The sequence below is a fragment of the Mastigoproctus giganteus genome, chromosome 1 (assembly GCF_048544385.1).
Source record: "Mastigoproctus giganteus isolate SK-2022 chromosome 1, ASM4854438v1, whole genome shotgun sequence".
Lineage (NCBI taxonomy): Eukaryota > Metazoa > Arthropoda > Arachnida > Uropygi > Thelyphonidae > Mastigoproctus > Mastigoproctus giganteus.
Window position 1 is genome coordinate 200,036,565 of NC_143575.1, and position 20,692 is coordinate 200,057,256.

Genomic DNA, 20,692 nt, shown 5'->3' on the forward strand with positions numbered 1-20,692 from the left:
GTCAGTATTTTTATTAATTTTATTACACCATTCAACTGTTCAATATATAGTGTATTATAAACTACGCTACATTCTGTTCAAATTTACCAATTGCTTTTACTGTTTTTAGGATAATGCATTGTTAAAATGGAGAAGACAAAGCACAGAACTTGTGTCGATCACCCAGACAACTTCTGCTATGTTTGTGGACACAACCCCAAAAACTCAGAGGAAGAAAATATACAATGTCACAAAAGTTGCATATTCACTGTACTTCAGCTGCAAGATCGGTGACCAAGAACAAAATTGGGCTCCACATATCTGTTGTATTACTTGTACAATGAACTTAAGTGGTTATATGGCAAGCTGAGAATTACATTTTGCCGTCCCTATGGCGTGGCGTGAACCCAAGAATCATTTCAACGACTGCTATTTCTGCATGACAAAAATAAAAGGTATTTCCAAAAAGAGCAAGCACTGCAATAAACATCCCATCAGCAAATTAGGCCAGTGCCACACGGTAAAGAACTGCCAGTACCTGTGCCACCAAAATCGTGGAGTGCTGGAAGTAGTGATGAAGAAGAAATCGTTTTACCAGATGTTGCAGAACCATGTACTTCACATGATTTGGACTACGAGCCAGAAAAAGAAAAGGCTCCACACTACACTGAACAAGAAGAATTAAGCAACTTGATCAGACTTGGGCTTACCCAAAGAGAAGGCTGAATTACTCGGATCCAGACTACAACAGTGGAACTTACTCGCCAAAGGTACAAACATTACAATATACCGTAAGCGAAATGACGAGTTTTCAAGATATTTTGCAATGGAAAACAACATGTGTGTCTGCAAAGACGTCATTGGTCTTATGCACGAACTGAACATTGATCCCAATACCTCTGAATGGCGTTTGTTCATTGATGCTTCAAAGCTAAGTTTGAAAGCAGTATTGCTTCATAATGGAAATACTTTCCCATAAATTCCTCTTGTTCATGCTGTTGGCCTGAAAGAAACTTACGATAGTATGTCCCAGATTCTTGCTGCTATATGTCACAATGACTATGGTTGGAATATCTGTGGTGATCTCAAAGTGATTGGACTGCTTGTTGGGTTGCAAGGTGGTTTCACTAAATACTGTTGTTCCTGTGTTTGTGGGATAGTCGTGCAAGAGCCAAACAATATATTGTACAACACTGGGATAAGAGAAATGAATATATTCCCAGCAAAAGCAATGTAAAAGTATGTTCTATTGGTTGATCCACAAAAGGTTTTTCTTCTCCCTTTACACATCAAGCTTGGACTGATTAAGAATTTCACTAAGGCACTGGATAAAGAAAGCAGCAGAGGATTCGCATAGTTACTGAATGTTTCCAAATTTATCTCGTGCAAAACTGAAGGAAGGAATTTTCATAGGTCCTCAAATAAGAAAGCTCCTAAAAGATGAAGAATTTCAAAGAAACCTGAATGATGTTGAACTGGCTGCACGGAGATCTTTCAAGGCTGGTGTACATAGGTGCCAAATGTCATTGAAAATGCATTTCTTTCATTCCCATCTGGATTTCTTTCCTGAAAACTTAGCAGATGTTAGTGATGAACAAGGAGAGCGCTTCCACCAGGATGTATCTGCAATGGAAAAACAATACAAAGGTTGCTGGGACTTTGCCATGATGGGATACTACTGTTGGTTCCTCAAACGGGAAAGCAATCTGGTGTATAAAAAGAAATCGTTGAGTGGGAAACATGTCTAAGTACCATATATTGTGTGTAATAATTACAACCATGTATGCTGATATTGTATAAAAACAAGGAATTTAAAAAATGCATATATCTTTTGATACAGATGTGACAAAAGTAAAATATTTATATTTTCATAATCAGGACATTAATTTTGTTCAGAATAACCAACTTTTGTTGCAGAGGTATGATGAAAAAAAATTTTTGTCGGGTAGTGTTATTTCTCTTTTCTCAGGTTGTTACTACAACCATATTTGTTACTTTCTTCTCTTTACATATTTTGTATGCTGTTTAATTTTTTTATAAGTCAAACAGGCAAATGTGTACTGTTTTAAAGGTATCTATTAGGTGGCAGATGACTCTCATCAACCAGTACAATATCACCACTTTGCTTATTAGAGGCTGGAAATAGTGAATTCACGTTTAGTCTCCAGAGCAGTAAATCTTCTTCCATCATGCAGTATGATTGATGTCTTTTGAGGTTATGACGAACATCATAGAAGGATCCAATCTTCCTTACATTTCAAGGGTACAGCTCTAAAACAGTGTTCACAGGCTGGCCGCAATATATTCCACCAGAGTGAACCTACTGGTAACTCTCTAGGAGGCTTTGGAATCGGCTAGTGTATAATCTCACTGCCTCTACTCTGCCAGACAGTGATTGAAGGAAGTCTGAGTGGTGTATATGCGGGGGCATTGTCAAGGTCATGTTGTGTCAAAGAGCTGGGTATATTCTTACCATGTATATGCCATAACCAAAAATTTCAATACTTCATACAGCATCTCACCCCCACCTTTTCTTACTATTGAAACACCATGAATTGTCAAACTAATAGAGCAAACATATCTGGGAACAGATCTAAACTTCCCAAACACTTCCTTGTTCACATTTCAAAAATATATGTGGTCTCAGTTCTAATCTCAATGATGTCCATTTCCACTTAGAGTCTGCCAAACCCCATGTATTTTTTCTGACAGAATCTCAGTTATTGGTTGATTCAACCATTGCTCATCTCAGTTGTCCAAATTATTCACTGTACGATTCCTTTTGCTTCAAACGTGATACTTGTACATATATACGTTCTGATATTCTCTGTTAGAGACAATAATTTGGAATCGCCTCTTTTCGATCTTCTTTGGCTTAAAATGTCTCTATCACATTCTGTCAAATTCATCTTTCGCCTCTATCATTCTTGCGACTCCACTAATCAGTTGGAACTCTTTGAAACTTGGTTTACTTCAGTCCAACTTTCCTAACAGGGAATATTTTTCCTTGGTGATTTTAATGTTCACAACTCCAGCTGGCTTCCATTATCTAGTCACCTGGACCCAGGTGTACGAGATGCTGAGGCTTTTGCAATTACTAATGACTTCACACAAATTGATTGTTCATTTACCTACCAGAATACCAGATAATCCTAACCACAGAGCCAACACACTTGATCTTTTTCTCACAAACAACCCTTCTAAGCAAACAGTCGAGGTGAGTAATCCCCTAGGCACCCCAATTCACAACTTGGTGACGGTCTCTTCTCCAACAGAGCTTTTCTCTCATTGCCATTCCCAGCCTTGTGTTATTTGTCATTAAAAGAATGAAAATGGAATGATCTGTGAGATTTCTTTTCTTCTTTTTCTTTATTGAATTACTGTTTCAAATCTTCTGATGTCAATGTTCGATTAGATCGTGTCAGTGAAATTATTCTTGTAGGGATGGGGGTCCTTTGTCTAAATCATGAGTTTCCAACAAATGTGCTAAGGCTGTTCAAGAGAAGACTGTTGAATATCATAATTGACTTGTTTCTGCCTCTGCAGGTTCATTTTCTGCCTATACCAAAGCATGCAACAATTGTAAAGCAGTTTTTATCAGTTAAAACTAGATTTTGAACAGGCTGGAGTAGAAAACTTTCTTCTTGCCCTAATGGTAGCCGAGCATTCTCGTCTCTTACCAAAGCTATTGACGCAACTTTTACCCATCTCTGTTCCCATCTATATCAAAATCAGATAGTTATATTGCCACTTCAGCCAAAGATAAAGCTGACCTGCTAGCATCCTATTATTTTTTCAACTCGTGTATTGATAATCATGGTAAACCACCTCCCACCATTCCCAGTACACTCCATTCAATGCCTCCTGTGGTCTTCTGTCAAAAAGGATGTCAGAAGAATTTTGATAAAACTTTAAGCTAAGAAAGCTCCAGGTCCTGATGGTATTTCTCCATTTGTTCTCAAAACCTGTGCTCCTGAACTTATTCCTATTATGTGTCATCTTTTTTCACTTTCTTATAACAAAGGGTTTTTCCTTCTGCTTGGAAATTTGCTTATATCCAGCCAGTTCCTAAAAAGGGTGCCAGATCACTCCCATCCAACTATCGTCACACTGCAATTACTTCTACTCTTTCTAAAGTAATGGAGACATCAATTAACCACCAAACCTTAAACTATCAGAAAACTTCCAACTTATCAATGATTGCCAACATGGATTCTGTCAGTGTCGATCCGTCAGTGATATTCTGACTTATGTTACCTATCTATGGAGAAATTCAATGAATAGTTTGATGAAACTCAAGCAGTTGATCTTGACATTTCAAAAGCTTTTGATCACATTTGGCATAAAGGTCTTCTAAATAAGCTTCCATCTTATGGTTTGCCGACTGTTTTTTGTAATTAGGTATCCAGTTTTCTCTCTGACTGCTCCCAGCAGATGATAGTAGATGGCTCTCTGTCTTCTAACTTCTCCGCTAATGCTGGTGTTTCCCAGGTTCAGTTCTTCCTCCCACTCTTTCCTTCTATTGACTGGAAATCTTATCCACAGTTTTGCTGATGATAGCACACTGCATTCCACCTTCCAAGTTGAAGAACCTTGCCTTGCAAAAACAGCTTCAACTTCTTGAATATCCATTACCAATTCCTTAAATGCTGATCTCCAGGTAATTTTCCAGTGGGACAAAGATAACTTAGTTAATTTCAATCGTTCTATACCTGGTCCTGTTTCCTTATATCTCAAAAAAGGATTTATTCGCTTCTATGCTTATCTTCAATGGAACTTTGATGGAAAAAATTGGTAGAGTAGTTAATGATCACTGTCAAGCTGAGCTTCTTCAGAGAGACCTAGATAGACTTCAGGAATGGTCAGAAAAATGGCAGCTATGCTTTAATCCAACAACGTGTAAGATATTACACCTGGGAAACAGTAATCCCAAAATAACTTATTCATTGGTGGAGCTCAACTTAACCCAGTACTGGAGGAAAGGGACTTGGGTGTTACGATACGGTCAGACATGAAATTCTCTGAGCATTGTAAACAGGTTGCAAGGAAGGCCCATGATGTCCTATCGATGATCTATCGAACTTCTGCAAGTAGAGATAGGGACGTGATAATCCCATTATATAAGGCTTTTGTTAGACCACACTTGGAATACTGTGTTCAAGTATGGAGACCACACCTAAAGAAAGACATCGAGCTTCTTGAAAGGGTGAAAAGATGGATAACTCGCCTGGTGAGATCGGCAAAAGGGCGTCCTTATGAAGAAAGACTTTGAATATGTGGGTTGCAGAGTTTGGAAACTAGACACCTCAGAGGAGATTTGATTGAGGTATTTAAGACTCTGAGAGGCATCAGTAAGATAAATGAGGACAAAATTTTCAAGATTATAAATGATGCTAGAGCTAGGGGACATAAATTCAAGTTAAGGGGGAGATGTTTAGATTGGACTGCAGGAGGTTTTATTTTAGCCAGCGAGTTATAAATTACTGGAATAAGTTGCCTACATGGGTGGTAGAGGCTGACAGTTTGGAGAAATTCAAAGGTCATCTGGATAGTACCTTCGGGTGAGGGAAACGCATAGGATGATTGGTTTAATTTCCTTTTCTTTTATTAATTATTAGTTTTTTTTTTATCATTGTTTTATTCATTTTTTTTTTTTTTTTTTTTTTTTGGCTGGTGCAGCATAAGCCATAGGCTTTCTTGCACCATGCGGCCGTTACTAATACTAACTCCAATTTCTAGGCAAGATCATATATCTCTATTGGGGATTACCCTGACTTCTAATCTCTCTTGGCATAAACACATCACAAATACTGCTTCCTCTGCCTCAAAAAAACTGTGTTTTTCTCTTTTGCACTTAGCATTACTTTTCTTCCAAACAGCTGTTCACTCTTTGCACGTAACTCTACCCTACCATGGAATATTGTTCCCACAACTGGGGCGATTTCCCCAAAACCTCTCCCACATGGAATATCTCTCGATGGAATATTGTTTCCACATCTGGGGTAGTGCCCTCAAAACCTCCCTCAGGCTTCTAGATTCCATTCAAAAGAGGACAGTTAGGTTAATTAATGACTCATCTCTGACAGAGTCTCTCCACTCTCTGTCTCATAGTTGTTGTTGCTTAAGGGCTTTATGGCGCAAGGACAGCAAAGGCCATAATGTGCCTAACTATGGTGATGTTAAATACATAGTTCTATCTGTATAGATGTTATTCAAGTTTATATTGTGTTGTATAGTTTTATCTGTTTGAAGAAATCAAAAATTTTGGTCACATGTGGTGTGTCTGCTAGTAGGTCAGAAATGCTGAGAGAGAAAACATAGCTTGTCGCTCAGTACTGTAAATGGGACAATCAATAAGTAGATGATGAACAGTGAGCTGGGTGTTACAGTTTATACACAGTGGTGGGTCAGTGGCTGCAAGCAAATAAAGATGTGTCAGGTGCGCGTGGCCTATCCTTAATCAGGCTAATACAACTTCATGTCGGTTCTCACATATACTAGATCTTCATGGTTTTAGATCTTTTTTTATGCCAAGTAGCTTATTGTTGACTTGATTCTGCCAGATATGTTGCCATTGTTCAAGGCATCATTTATTTATAATGTACTTATAGCCAGATGCAGGTGTAGTGAAGGATTGGTCTATAGGATCGGTAGCAGTTTTGGCAGCTAGGTCAGCCTGTTCGTTTCCAGAAATTCCAGCGTGACCAGGGGTTATCATTTTTTGTATTGCGTAAGGTGTGTTTTTCCCAGGCTGTCAATGAAAAGTCACACGGTGGTATATAATATGTCCAAGGTGGGACTGTATGAGAGGCAGTGGGCTGTATCTTACTAAAGTCAATTTGCCAATCGGTCTGCAATGAGCAAAGACGTATCCCGGTTGGTGGATTTATTGATGGATAGACTCGGTATAGGTTTACCCATTCAGGAGAGAAAAGTCCGTTCCAAGTGGGATGGTTTGGATGCCCTTTGAGTTTTGCTGCATAGTGTAATAAAAGCATTTGTCTGCGTAGCTGCAGGGAGGTTTCATGTGCTTCAGCATATAGGCTGTGGACAGGTGATGTACGGTACACCTCCAGTGCAAGACGAAGAGCACTTTGGTGTACAGGATCAAGCCAGCGTAAAGCGCTTTGTATAGCAGAGCTATAAAAAAACAGAACCATAGTCTAGATGTGAACATATTAGCGCATGGTACAACTGTAATAGTGTGTATCGGTCAGCTCCCCATGTTGTGCCTGATAGAACTCTTAAGATATTTAGCTTTTTAAGACAGGTAATCCTGAGTGTTTTTATATGTTCCAGAAAGGTGAGTTTTTGGTCAAGTATCACACCAAGAAAGTGGACACTAGGGACAACTGGTATGATTTGATTTTCTAGTCGAAGTTCTGGGTGTATACCGTCAGTCTTTTGGGTTGAGAGGCGAAAACCATTGTTTTGGGCCCATTTTGCTATTTTGTTGATTGCACACTGCAGCTGTCTTTCTACCATTCGCATATTAGGCGAATGGCAGGCGATACTAAAGTCATCGGCATACAGGGTAGTGGATACTGTTTGTGGCAGGTCCTGTGTTATTCAATTCATTTTTATATTAAAGAGGGTAGCACTTAGCACTGATCCTTGTGGCACACCTTCTTCCTGTATGAACTTTGAAGATAAGTGGTTGTGAAATCGAACTTGAAATGGGCGGTGTTGTAGGAAGTTTCTTATAAACTGTGGTAGGTGTCCACGTAATCCCAGATCGTATAGATTTCACATTATACCATATCTCCAAGCAGTGTCAAATGCTTTTTCAATGTCAAATAGGACCATCGCAAGATGTTCTTTGTGTACAAAGTCGTCACGGATGTTTATTTCTGTCTTAATCAAAAGGTCAAGAGTGAATCTACCTTCACAAAAGCCACACTGTACTGGATTCATAAGGTTATTTCGAGCTAAAAACCAGGATAACCGGGCATTGATAATTTTTTCCATTACCTTGCATATACATCTGGTGAGTGCAATAGGTCAATAATGCTGTGGATTTGTAGAATCTTTTCCAGGTTTTGGAAAAGCCAAAACATAAGCATGCTGCCATTTGTCAGGGAAAGTGTTTTCTTTGAATATTCTTTTGTAGAGCAATAATAGTGTCTTGAGTGCGGGTTCAGTAAGTTTTGCTATCATGATGTAATGTATTCCATCTGGCCCTGCTGCACTGAGTTTAGTGGAGGCTAGAGCAGGATATAATTCTGACATTGTGAAAGGGAGATTGTATGCAGCACTGGATGTTGATTCAAAATTAATTGAGTGTTTTTCAGCTTGTGCTTTGTGTGTCTGGAATTGTGGCGAGTATGATGTCACAGCTGATATTTCCATGAAAGATCTACCTAGAGCATTTGCAATCTCCTCTGGTTTTGTAATATCAGAGTCATTTACATTGAGCATGGGACAGTTGACACTTGGATGTTTTGCATACATACGCTGTATTTTGGCCCAAATTGTTTGGGTTTTTGTTGTGTTTGTAATTGTGGAAGAGAAACGCCTCCATGCTTCCCTTTTGCTGGTCTGTCTAACTCGTTTTGCTTTTGCCCTTGCCCTTTTAAAGCAGATGAGGTTTTCTGTTGTTGGGAACTTTCTGAAAATGTTTCATGCTCTGTTCTCCTTTTTTTGTGGCACTACATTATTCCACCACACTTTAGAGCGGGCCAATATTTTAATGGATCGTTTCGGAATTGCTTTGTCCGATGCTTTCAGTATTTTGTTAGAGATATGTTCTACTGCCAAGTTTATGGGTGTTTGTTGGACCTGTTTTTCTTCTAGTGTAGCTAGCTGCTTGTACATATCCCATTCAGCTTTGGAGAATATCCATTTTGGAATTCGGTAAAAAATATGGGGAACGTTTGTATCAATGCGGCATATCACAGGGTAATGATCACTGCCCAGTGGGTTGCTGTGAATAGTCCATCCGAACTGAGGGTATATGGTTGCTGAGCATAAAGAGACATCAACAGCTGAGGTAGATCCTGTAGGGAAATGCGTATAAGTGTGCGCTCCATTATTGAGAGTTATCAGATTGTATTGATCAAGTAATTTTTCAATAGTTTTTCCACGCTTGTCCAGGTTATGGTTTCCCCATAGAAGATGGTAACTGTTCAGGTCTCCTAGGATACAGTAGGGTTTGGGAAGCTGGATCACTAGTTCTTCTAATTCAGCATAGCTATTATGTTTTGGTTAGGTGGTAAGTATAATGAGACTATGGTTAAATCAAAATTAACATTGATTCGTGCAGCAACTGCTTCAAGATTTGTCTTTAGTGGGATTGCTTTTGAGGGTATCTGGGAGTTGATGATCAGCTTTTTTTTTTTTTTTTTTTTGGTAGTTGTTGGCGCATAGGCTTCTGTGGCCATAATGCACCTCCCAAAGTTTTTGCAGTACTTTGATCCATGCCCGAGGTGGGAATCGAACCCGCGACCTTTGGGTTGCCAAGCAGGCACTCTACCCACCCAGCTAGCCCGGTCGGCTGATGATCAGCACTACTCCTCCATGTGCAAGATTGTTCAAATTGTGTGCAACATGATCTTGCCAATGTATTATGTATTTCTGAAGGGAAACAATTATATTTGGTGTTAGATTGGTTTCTTGTAGACAGAAGGCAATAGGATCATATTGCGAAAGGAGATCTCGGATGTCAGCCAAATTACTGCAATAGCCTCTACAGTTACATTGTAAGAAAGTAAGCATTATTTTGGTTCAGTAGAGCCCTCAATTTGTTTTCGAAGTACAGAAGGTTTAGATCACTCAAGCTTACCTTTTCCCTTCTTTGGGAAATAAGATTTCGCTGTATCCATCTCCTCTTCAGTAAACAGTTCTAAAACCTGTCCATCTTGGTTTGAATTATCTTCTGAATCCATGTAGTCTGTTTGGTTTGAGTCAGGAGTGGTAGGTACTGTAGTATTCTGCTGTTGAGTGGCATTTGTTTGGGGTGTTGGTAATGGGGACAATATTGACCTTGCCCATTCAGCTAGTGACTTTGTTGGTGGTATGGTTACCTCTGTTTGGATAGCAATTGATATGTGATTTTTGGTTATTTGGGCATAAGTTGGCTTGTTAGCATTTGGAACTGGTAAGGATTTTTTTAGCTTCTTGGTAGGTTACATTATGTTCAGTTTTGTATCACTATCTGTTTTTTGCGTTTCCAAAGGGGACACTCCTTTGAATACGCCGGATGGGCTTCTTTACAGTTAACGCAGTTTGGTGTTGTGGTAGTGCAGTCACTAGTAGTATGTGCAGTAGATCCACATGTGGCACAGGCAGCTGCTCCTCTGCAGACCGTCTGTGAGTGCCCAAACTTCTGGCACTTATAGCAGCGTAATGGATTTGGTATGTATGGTTTAACTAGGCAGTTAAGGTAACCGGATTTGATCAATGTTGGTGGTTTAGGATTATCAAAAGTAAGGATTATATTCCGGGTAGGAACTAATACATTTATCACTTTTTAAGCATATAAATTGATAAATTTATTCAATTTATAAGCATATAAATTAAAAGCAAACGACGAAACCTTCCATAACAAGCGCATAACACATACTGAACAAGGATTAGCGAGAAACATTCACGCTCGCGATTTTGTCACACCTCTCCCCCCCACCCACTGAGCGCTGTTTTGACCGGGAAAGATAATTTTAGCCATGCCCATGTTTTTTTTATGGCGGAAAATATTCACGGAGCTTTAAAATTCACATTTTTTTAGGTTTAATTTTATATTAAATCGGCGATTGCGAATACGCGAAACCGCGAATAGCGGGGGTTTACTGTATTCTTCTAACAGTTTGCCTAACTTTACCTTCAAATATCTTATTAGCATTATGAATGTAGGGATGAAAACTAGAAAAACAGTATGGCTAGAAAAATGCTATTAATAACAGAAGTACTTATATCCTTCTGTGACAGGTAAAGACAAATTGAAATTTACACTAGGAAAAATGTTTTTCTTTAACAAAAATGACTTCTCACATGATGCATCATTACCATAAGTTACTTCAGTATTACAATTGTATTTTTATTAAAATTCACTATTTTAATATATAACACATACCTTTCTGTATTGTTTTTTCACATCATCCATTGGTGTTTCTGGTTCAATCTGCAAAACCTAATAAGCAATTATTATATATGTGAATACAGTATTTTTCTCTAAAAATTTAATTAAATAAGAGTATGAATAAAAATACACCATCAAGCCAGTTCAATTTGTTGTATAAAACAATTCAGTGAACGTGCCACATTACAGACATGAAATTTATGCATTTCCTGTGCAATGCATGAGCTTTGGGCTAGCAACCAAAGAGAACAGCCCTGAAAGTAAATAAAGGATTAGTTTATTTTTTTTGTTACTTCTTGTCCATGTCTAATTTCTCCTGGCTCTTTAACACCCAACTCATCCACAGGACTTGAGTAACATAGGCTTCAAGGGACTTGCATAAAAAAGCAACCTTTTTTTACTTTATCTTTTTATCAAAAAAAAAAAAAAAAAAAAGAAGAAATCAACAGTCTCTTCTCACTTTCTAACCCTAAACTCACATTCATTTACTTTACTTTGGTTTCACTATACCAATATCTTTCTTTTTACTGACCTTTGCACCCATCCATGGAACTACTTATAGACATAACAATCTTCCATTAAAAAAAAAAACAGCAATAAATCTACATTTACTTTACTTCTAATCTTTCAACAAATCTCTTCTCTCATCATATTTATAATGCTGACTGAAAAACCAATATATGATCACACGATAAAGCAGTCAGCCATTTACTCATGGTTCAATTCAAAATTCAGTAACCCTTTAGAAGGCATGACAAAAAAAAAAAAAAAATGCAAACGGGTACTTGTGAATTTTATATACCATATATACACCATTTAATACTTCTGGAAAAAAAGTTATAAACAGTTCAAAATTGCACACAATGACACCTTCAAAGATTGCAACATAACCAGAAAAAATGGAAAAACTAAATTTTGAGTAACAACAATGAAGACCACTTTGGTATATTTTATACATCAGTCAATATAACTTTAAAAAGAAGAGAGCTGCAGCAATTTGAAATAAAGGGATTGTCCATTCTTAATTTTTTTCGTTATTTTAATATTACACTTTTTAACTTTAAAAATTAAAAAAAATTAAAGTTAGTCATCTAAAAATAACACAAGCAGGTTCTTGGTGTTTTGATTTTTTTTTTTTTTTTTACAGCCAGAACTTCTTGAATTCTAATACAATTCATGATGCTACTGGTTTGGTTATTTGGTTTTTTTTTTTTTTTTAGGAGCATTAGCAACTAAGGCCATATTGCTCTGAGGATATGCGGTGGTCATGGGCTCGAACCCCAGTCTAATCAAGAAGCATGCTGCTCCTGCCCACCACCTGGCTACGGAGGTGCCAATTCATGATGCAGAATGAAACTCAAACCTACAATGAAAGAATATTAACCTTCTATCACTTGCACCCTCAATTTAACAAAAGACACACTGTTTTTGTCTAAATTATAAAATCATTTTTAGCCATTTTACTGAATTGAAAACAATGATCTATTAATTATGATTTGCTAAATTTAATTTACAAAATTATCAACAGAAACCAATAATGGAAATGAAAAAAAGTTCTTATTGTATTTTTTAGAATTTAATGTCATTCATCCCTCAGGCTGAAACTTGAATCTGCGAGATGTCTACGTGACATCTCGCAGATACAATGTGGATGTCTATATTGTCAGCTGTTTATGTTTAGTCAACAAAACCAAAATTCTATGACAAGGTTACACACCTGTCACTGATGTCTCACAGAAACCAAGTGGAAATGGGAATTGCCTAGAAGAGAGACATGTTTGTTTGCCGGGCATAGGTTACACACCAAACAAAAAATTAATGTCTCATAATTCACAGTACAGCAATACGCCACATTACACTGATAATTGGTACCAAAACTGTACCGTATTATGTGAAACCATGCTGATTGAGGTATAATTATAATGGTTGTTGTTATGGAGGCTTAATGGCACATAAGCTGCTAAGGCTATAATGTGCCTATTCACTTATTACATTAAAACATGAGTTTTCCGTAAATCAGAAGAAAATCTGAAATCAGAAATAATTAAAAAGCCCAGTTTGCCCGAGAAAGTCAAAAAATTCAGAAATATTTGCCTTATCACCAATCAGATTTTCAAGAGTTACTGGTTTATGAAGATTAACCAGTGAGATCAAGGATGAAGTTCTGGCTTGTTTATAATAGAGGCAGGCAATAAGAATATGTTTTACAGTCAAACTGTTAGAACAATATGTACATTGTGGTGGATCATCTCCTGTCAGTAAATGAAGGTGGGTCAGATGAGTGTATGTCCTATTCTTGCCCTTGAGAGGACTTCTTCTCGTCTCGATGTACAGACACTGGAGCGCCAAATTTTTGGGTCTTGTTTAAACTGAAAGAGTTTATTATTAGTCTGAGAGTGCCAGAGTGCTGTCCATTGTGATAGGCAAGCAGCATGAACGGTTAGTGCATAATCTGATGCTGGAACAGGGATGTTGGTTAAATCTAAGGTAGTTGGATTTTTTGCAGCTTTATCGGCCAGTTCATTGCCTAAAATACCGGAATGTGCTGGAATCCAGCAAAAAGTGACCTGTTGATTGCGTTCTTTAATTTGCAGTAATAAGCTTCTAATTTCATCTAGAACAGGGTGAACTTTATCTGAGGAATTACATAACGACATGATTGAGCTGAGGGAATCAGTGTAAATAACAGATTTTAAGGAACAGTCAGAATAGAGATTTTCTAAAGTTAGTTTTATTGCATATAATTCAGCAGAAAATATACTAAATTCTGATGGAAGGGAAGCTGATACAACTGTATTTGGAAACACTGCAGCTGCTCCAACATTTGAATTAGATTTAGAGCCATCTGTATAAATTGGGGAGAAATCAGAATATCTTGGAGTGTGAACTGCATGAATTTGGTTGACATTTGATGCTTGCAAAGAATTCTTTCTCCATTGACAGAGGTAAGTGTTACAGATTGGAAGAGGAGGAGGAGTCCATGGAGGTTGAGTATAAGTTGCTACCTGCTTTATGGAATGGATGGAAATATTCCAAACTTGCACCAGTTCAAGAAGGCGAAGACCAGTTGGTTTTACTATGCTAGGCTTGTTTCTGCATAGGATTTCTAACGGTGGGTTAAAAAGGTATGACTGAACGGGATGAGAGGCACAACTTTGTATCTTGACAGCATATTTCAGTAACAGTGTTTTCTTGCGTAAAGATAGTGGGGGCTCATGAGCATCAATGTAGAGACTATGTGCTGGCGACGTTCTGAATGCACCAATTCTCAAAACACTGTGCTGAATGGGATCAAGCCAGCGTAATGCACTCTTTCTGGCAGAATCATAGATTGGAGCATCATAATCGAGATGGGATCTGATTAATGCCCTGTATAACCGAAGAAGGGAGGTACGATCTACACCCCATGTTTGGGCAGATAAAGCTCTGAGTATGTTTAACTTTTTTAGACATGAAGTCCGTACATTTTTAATATGATCTAGGAAATTTAACTTATTGTCAAGGGTTAATCCTAGAAATCAGATGTTGCTAGTGACCGGGACAAAGACGTTAGAAATTTGAAGTTCAGGTTCTGGATGAAGTTTGCGTTGTCTACAGAAGTGGATGGCAACTGTTTTCTGCTGCGAGAGCCGATAGCCGTTGAGGCTCGCCCATTGTTGAATTTTATTAAGTGATATCTGAAGCTGTCTTTCAATAGACCTCATGTTTTGAGAATGACAGGAGATGGACAGGTCATCTGCATAAAGGTAAGTCTCAACTGTATTTGGAAGCTGCTTAGTGATAGGATCTATTCTCAGAGCAAAAAGAGTGGCACTCAGTACTGATCCCTGTAAAACACCTTCTTCCTGGATGAAAGTTGGGGAAACGGCATGTTGGTATCGAACTTGAAATGATCTAGTATGTAGAAAGTTCTGAACAAATATAGGAAGGTTGCCTTGTAGTCCGAGAAGGTAAAGATCACTAAGTATACCATACCGCCAGGTGATATCAAAAGCCTTCTCTACGTCTATTGAAACCATTACTAGATGTTCATGTTTGACAAAAGCATTACAGATGGCAAATTCGGCCTTGACCATAAGATCTAAGCATGACCTGTTTTGACGAAAGCCATATTGACTATGGCTCATTAGCTGTTCCGACTCAATGATCCAGATGAGTCTTCTGTGGATAATTTTCTCAAGGATTTTACTGAGGCAGCTTGAGAGAGATATGGGTCTATAGCTATTCGGGTTGGATGGATCTTTTCCAGGCTTCAGGAATGCAAAAATTGTAGAGTGATGCCAAGAAGCTGGAAAAACATTTTCTAAAAATATGCGATTGCAAAAAACCAGCAGCAAGCGCAAAGCTTTGTCATCAAGATGTTGTAGCATGACATAATAAATCCCATCTGGCCCAGCAGCACCATTGCGAGCTGTTCTAATGACATGTAAAAGTTCAGAATATTGCAGAGGTTTGTTATATGGGAGAAGATGGGCAGTTTGAAAATGAATAACATGCTTTTCTTTAGTGTTTTTAATTCTTTGGAATGAAGTAGTATAGGCTGACGTTGCTGAGATTTCTGCAAAAGTATTGCCTAACGCTTTAGCTATATCTACAGGATTAGAGAGATCTTTCCCATTCCAGGAGAGGATTGGAGAAGGTATGGTAGGAAACTTGCCAGACAGCTGTCTAATTTTTTTTCCATATTATTTTGGGATTAGTATTTCTGTGAAAACTGGATGCAAAACGGGTCCAGGATTCTTTCTTTGCTTGCTTTTGTATGAAGCATGCTTTTGCCCTTAATTTCTAATAATTAATGAGATTGACTGTGCTCGGACATTTCCGAAACAAATTCCAGGCTTGATTTTTTGCTCACTTTGCAGTGGTGCATTTGTCATTCCACCAGTAATTATAATGCTTTCGGCCTGGCGGATTTGATAGTGGTATTGTGTCTTTAGCCACATTTAGAAGATGCGACGTGATGTTATCTGTCACATCATCAATGTGTTGGAGGCAGATTTTTCCTCATCAAGGTCAATTGATGACTGAAATTTTGCCCAGTCTGCTCGGACAAATTTCCACTTTCTGCAGGGTTGAATTGAAGGAGTCTTTGCTTTCAGAAAGTTGCATACTATTGGGAGGTGGTCACTGCCCATGGGATCATTTATTACATACCACTCTATGGCTGGGACTAGTACTGGAGAACAAATTGAGAGATCTATTGCTGAGGTGTGTCCTGTTGGAAGCTGTACGTGTGTCGGTGCATCTGTATTGAGTATACTGAGATTTAGTGCCTCCAAAAAACTTTCAATTAGTCAGCCTCGTCTATCCAATTTTGGAGAGCCCCATAATGGGTGGTGCCCGTTAAAGTCCCCTAATATACAGAAAGGTGGAAGTATCTATATAAAGAGGTCTTCAAGATCTTTTAAAGAGTTAGTACAGTTTGATGGTAGGTATATTGAGACTAGTGTTATTGCACTATGGAGAATTATACGAACAGCAACAGCTTCTATTTTAGTTTGGAGTGGGATATGTTTAGTTGGGATCTTTGAATTTACTAGGATTGCCACACCACCATGGGCAGCGCTAGCAGTATTTCGATCTCTTCGATATATGCAATAGTTCTTTATCAAAGGAGAAATTTGTGTGGTTAGGTAAGTTTCCTGTAAACAAAAGGCAACCGGAGAATATTGGTTAATTAGGTATTGAATATTGTCTGTGTTGAAATGAAAGCCTCTGCAATTCCATTGTAAGATCCTGTGGTTCATTTTGGTTTAGTTGAGGATGATTCATCTGACTGTTTTTTGTTTGAGGAGGATTTCTTTTGGTCTTTTTTCGGGAAGGTAGGGCGTCCGGTATCCGTAGTATCATTTGCGTGAAGTTCTAGTAATGGTTCTTCATGATCTGGGTTTACATCTACTTCCATACTACTAGTGGATGATTCAGGTTTATTGTTGTGTTTAGTAGTTTTTCTTTGTCATGTGGGACTGTCCGAGTCTCAATCGGGATACTGATTGGAGTGTTGGTCGATTCACTGATTTTAATTTGATGAGTCTTTTATTGGGTTTGATAATGTGTTTTTAACCCAGTTAGCTAGAGATGTGCAGGGAAGTATTGATACATCTGTTTGAGCTGCTATTGAATTAAAGCTTCGAGTGTGAGATGCATATGAACGACTGGGCATGGTCGACATAACCTGTCTGCGTGCCTCGGGGTACGTAACTTTGTGCTCTATTTTATATCTTTGGATTTTCTTCCCCGTTTTCCACATTTCACAAGATTTGGAAACGGCTGGGTGACTTTCTTTGCAGTTGGGGCAAATGGGACTTGAGGCTGAACAGTCTGTTTGTGTATGCTCCTTGGAACCACAAATTGGGCAAATGGCATCACCTCTACATGCTTGTTGCGAGTGTCCATATTTTTGGCATTTAAAGCAATATATGGGATTAGGTATATAAGGCCGTATTCGGCAGTTTAAATAGCCAGCTTTTACTGAGGATGGTAAATCTGGGGTGCTGAATGTTAAAATTATGGATCGGGTTGGAACAAGATTTCCATCTTTTTTGGTCTTTATACGTTTTGCACTAATTACTTTTTGATTGCCCAGTTCCTGCACTAATTCCTCTTCAGATACTGTAATCAGGTCCCACTCTGTGATGACACCTTTTGATGAGTTTAACATATTGTGGGGAGTGATAGATACCGGTAGCCCAGCAAACGTTGTTGTTTTAAGCAGCCACTCTGAATGTTTTGAGGAGGCTGTTTCGATTAGGAGGTCTCCGGATTGCAGTCGTTTAACCATTTTCGGTGTACCAGCAATGGATTCCAAAAATCTTTGGATGACAAATAGTGATAATTTGCCGACAGGCTGGTTGGAGAGTGAATGTATTACAAGGAAGTTTGGCATCTCATTGCACTGCACTTCTCTTCGGAGTCTTTTTGGTTGGTTCAGGTCATCATAATTTGGTTTGTCTGGCCTTGAATTTGAAGGCTCTAGTGGTGGATAGTCATTTATATCCATCGTTACTCCTTTTCGCCCTGGAGGATAACTTTTTCCCCAGGTTACCGGCCCCACCACGGGGAGGCAGGAGCAGTGCCGCTCGGAGGCCAAGCAGTTGAAGTGTTAGTTAATTAGTAAAAATATAAATAGAAGGAAATGTAAAGAAAGGTGTATTTCCTTTCTGTGTTCTACTTGTTACTTTTCAAGTATAGAACTGTTTTTAAAGTAAGACTGTTGAAAGAAATGTGAACGTAAAATATAATTTCAGTCGCTTATCAAGAGCACTTTATGAATCGCAAAAATATAGCTTGGCCTCAAAATACGCTTGGCACCCGGGGCCTAATTATAATGGATTTTAATTGAATGCGTACCAGAGAAACAGTCTATACACAAATTATAATACAGGAATACCTCGCATAGCGCTGTTTACAAATTGAAAAAAAAAAATTAACTGCATTACGCACCGATACATTTGATATGTATGTATATATTATAATGCACCGATACATTTGATATGTATGTATATATTATAATGCCAGCACATAGGCCAATGCGTTATGGATTCAAGGCCACGCTGACCGTTGTCGCAACTCCAATTATATACGGACTCTACTAGCATTCATACATTAGTATGACACTCTAGATTCCGAGCGGTAAGGTCGTTCACTGTGCGTAAGCTGTACAAATATTTTTTGCTGTGTATTTTTATTAAAGATTATTTTTTAAAAACATTACACCTTTATACATAAATATGAGTGGAAAGAAGAAATGTAATGACACTGAGAGTTCTAGATCAAAACATCGAACGAGGTATGAAAGTAAAGCAGGAGTTGCAAAATGACATTCGATTAAGATTATGTATGCAGATAAAAAGAAGAAAAAAACTGGGCAAACTAAGCTGATCAGTTATTTTTCAAAATAAAAATACAGTACATACTTCAATTATATTCTTTTGGTATGTACATACTGCTATAAAATCATTTGTGCTATACTTACTAGTATTTTTCATTTTTATCATTTTAATTTCTTTTTTTGCAAAAACTTCGTGTGCATCAATTTAGGGTAAACAAACACCTATATATTTTTGCAACTTGACCCATTAATCAAATTGTTGGAACGCATTACATTAAAATACATACTAATAATACCTCGATCAGTGCGGTTTCGCATAGCGCGGTATTTTTTTTGGCACGAATTAACTGTGCTATGCGAGGTATTCCTGTAAATCTATAAACAAAATATGCTTGATAGCCAATTAAAAGGATTTGAAATTTTAAAAAAATTGCAAAAATTTTATTAATGAAAAGGTAACATCATGAAAGATGAGAAAAAAGCTTTGTTTATTTAAGTATTTCAATAACGAAGTCTAGTGAAGTCATCTCTTCTTTTTCTCAGCGTACAAGTCTTTGTAGCATCAAATCCCATCTTGTAAAATTTGCCATATCTTGATGCTATGTTCAACATTCGGATCTCCATTCATAATAGCCTCGCAGGCCATGTCAACCTCCCCCCCCCCACTCGAAAAACTTTCTCCAATTCTTCTGTTGAAAATTATTTTGGTGGCACTTTAGTGTTATCCAATTCAGAATTGTTTTCCTCTTCTTCATATGCAGTTTGCATGTCAATTTCAAGGAGAGTTGCATCATCTAAGTCATTTGCATGTGAGTCAATGCAGTCATGTATATTGGCAGCGTCCAAAGTTTCAAATCCAAAGTCTTTTCCAATCTTCACAATGTCTCCGGCAATTGTCTGAACTTGCAATTCAAAACCAGTGAAATCATTTGCCAGATGGGGAAAAACATGCTGCCAAATAGAATGCATGTCGTTAGCAGTGATTTCTAGTCAAGATGCAGATATACTTTTGATCGCATTCCTGATGTTATAATTTTTCCAAAATGTTTGTAAAGATGATAATCCCACTCCTGTTGAAGCTTCGATTGTTTGAGAAAAAGTTCAACGCAGATAATATGCCTTGAATGTGGCAATTACACCTTGATCCATGGGTTGTAAGAGAGACGTTGTGTTAGGTGGAAGAAAGCATATTTTTACATTTTCAGTGAGATCAGAAATTTCAGGTGGATGGCCTGGTGCATTGTCTAAAAGCAACAAAATTTTGAACTCCATCCCTTCATCTTTGCAGTAATGTTCAACCGTCGGACAAAAATAATTTTTGAACCATTCTGTAAACAATTTCTCTTGTAATTCTTTTAATCCATGCTATCTTATTGGATCAGCAAATTACAGGCAATGTGCTTTTTACGCAACCCATTAGAGCTCTTGGGTTTTCTGCTCTGGACACAAGTAGAGGCTTCAATTTAAAATCCCCAGATGAGTTTCCACCCAACAAAAGTGTTATATGATATTTTGATGCTTTATATCCAGGTTGGGCCTTTTTTTTTTTTTTTTTTCAGAGTAGTTTTGTTTGTCCTTGTAGTCAGTCACATTCTTCAGTGATGTCTTTCAATTCATTGGGAAATCATGCAGCAGTGTCTTTGTGTGCAATTTCACTTGCACTTTCGCCTGAAATACAAACATTGAAGCCCAACCAACACGATTTTTAAAGCGGAAAAACCAACCGTGACAGCCTGTAAATATTTCTTTAGCCTCCTCCTCTTTAATTTTCTTCTTTTTCCTTCAGTGTGTTATAAAAGCTCATGGCT

The 20,692-nt window shown here is 37.9% G+C and overlaps 1 protein-coding gene across 2 annotated transcripts in view; it reads right to left on the reverse strand.

Annotated features, from left to right (window-relative positions):
* LOC150091448 (dnaJ homolog subfamily C member 8) overlaps positions 1-20,692 on the reverse strand; it is a 270,274-nt gene that overhangs the window by 178,572 nt on the left and 71,010 nt on the right. For both annotated transcript variants that reach the window (XM_090383974.1, XM_090383983.1), the window contains exon 3: positions 11,048-11,104. In XM_090383974.1, coding sequence (XP_090240100.1) covers positions 11,048-11,104 — 57 coding nt within the window. The remainder of the gene's footprint in view (positions 1-11,047; positions 11,105-20,692) is intronic.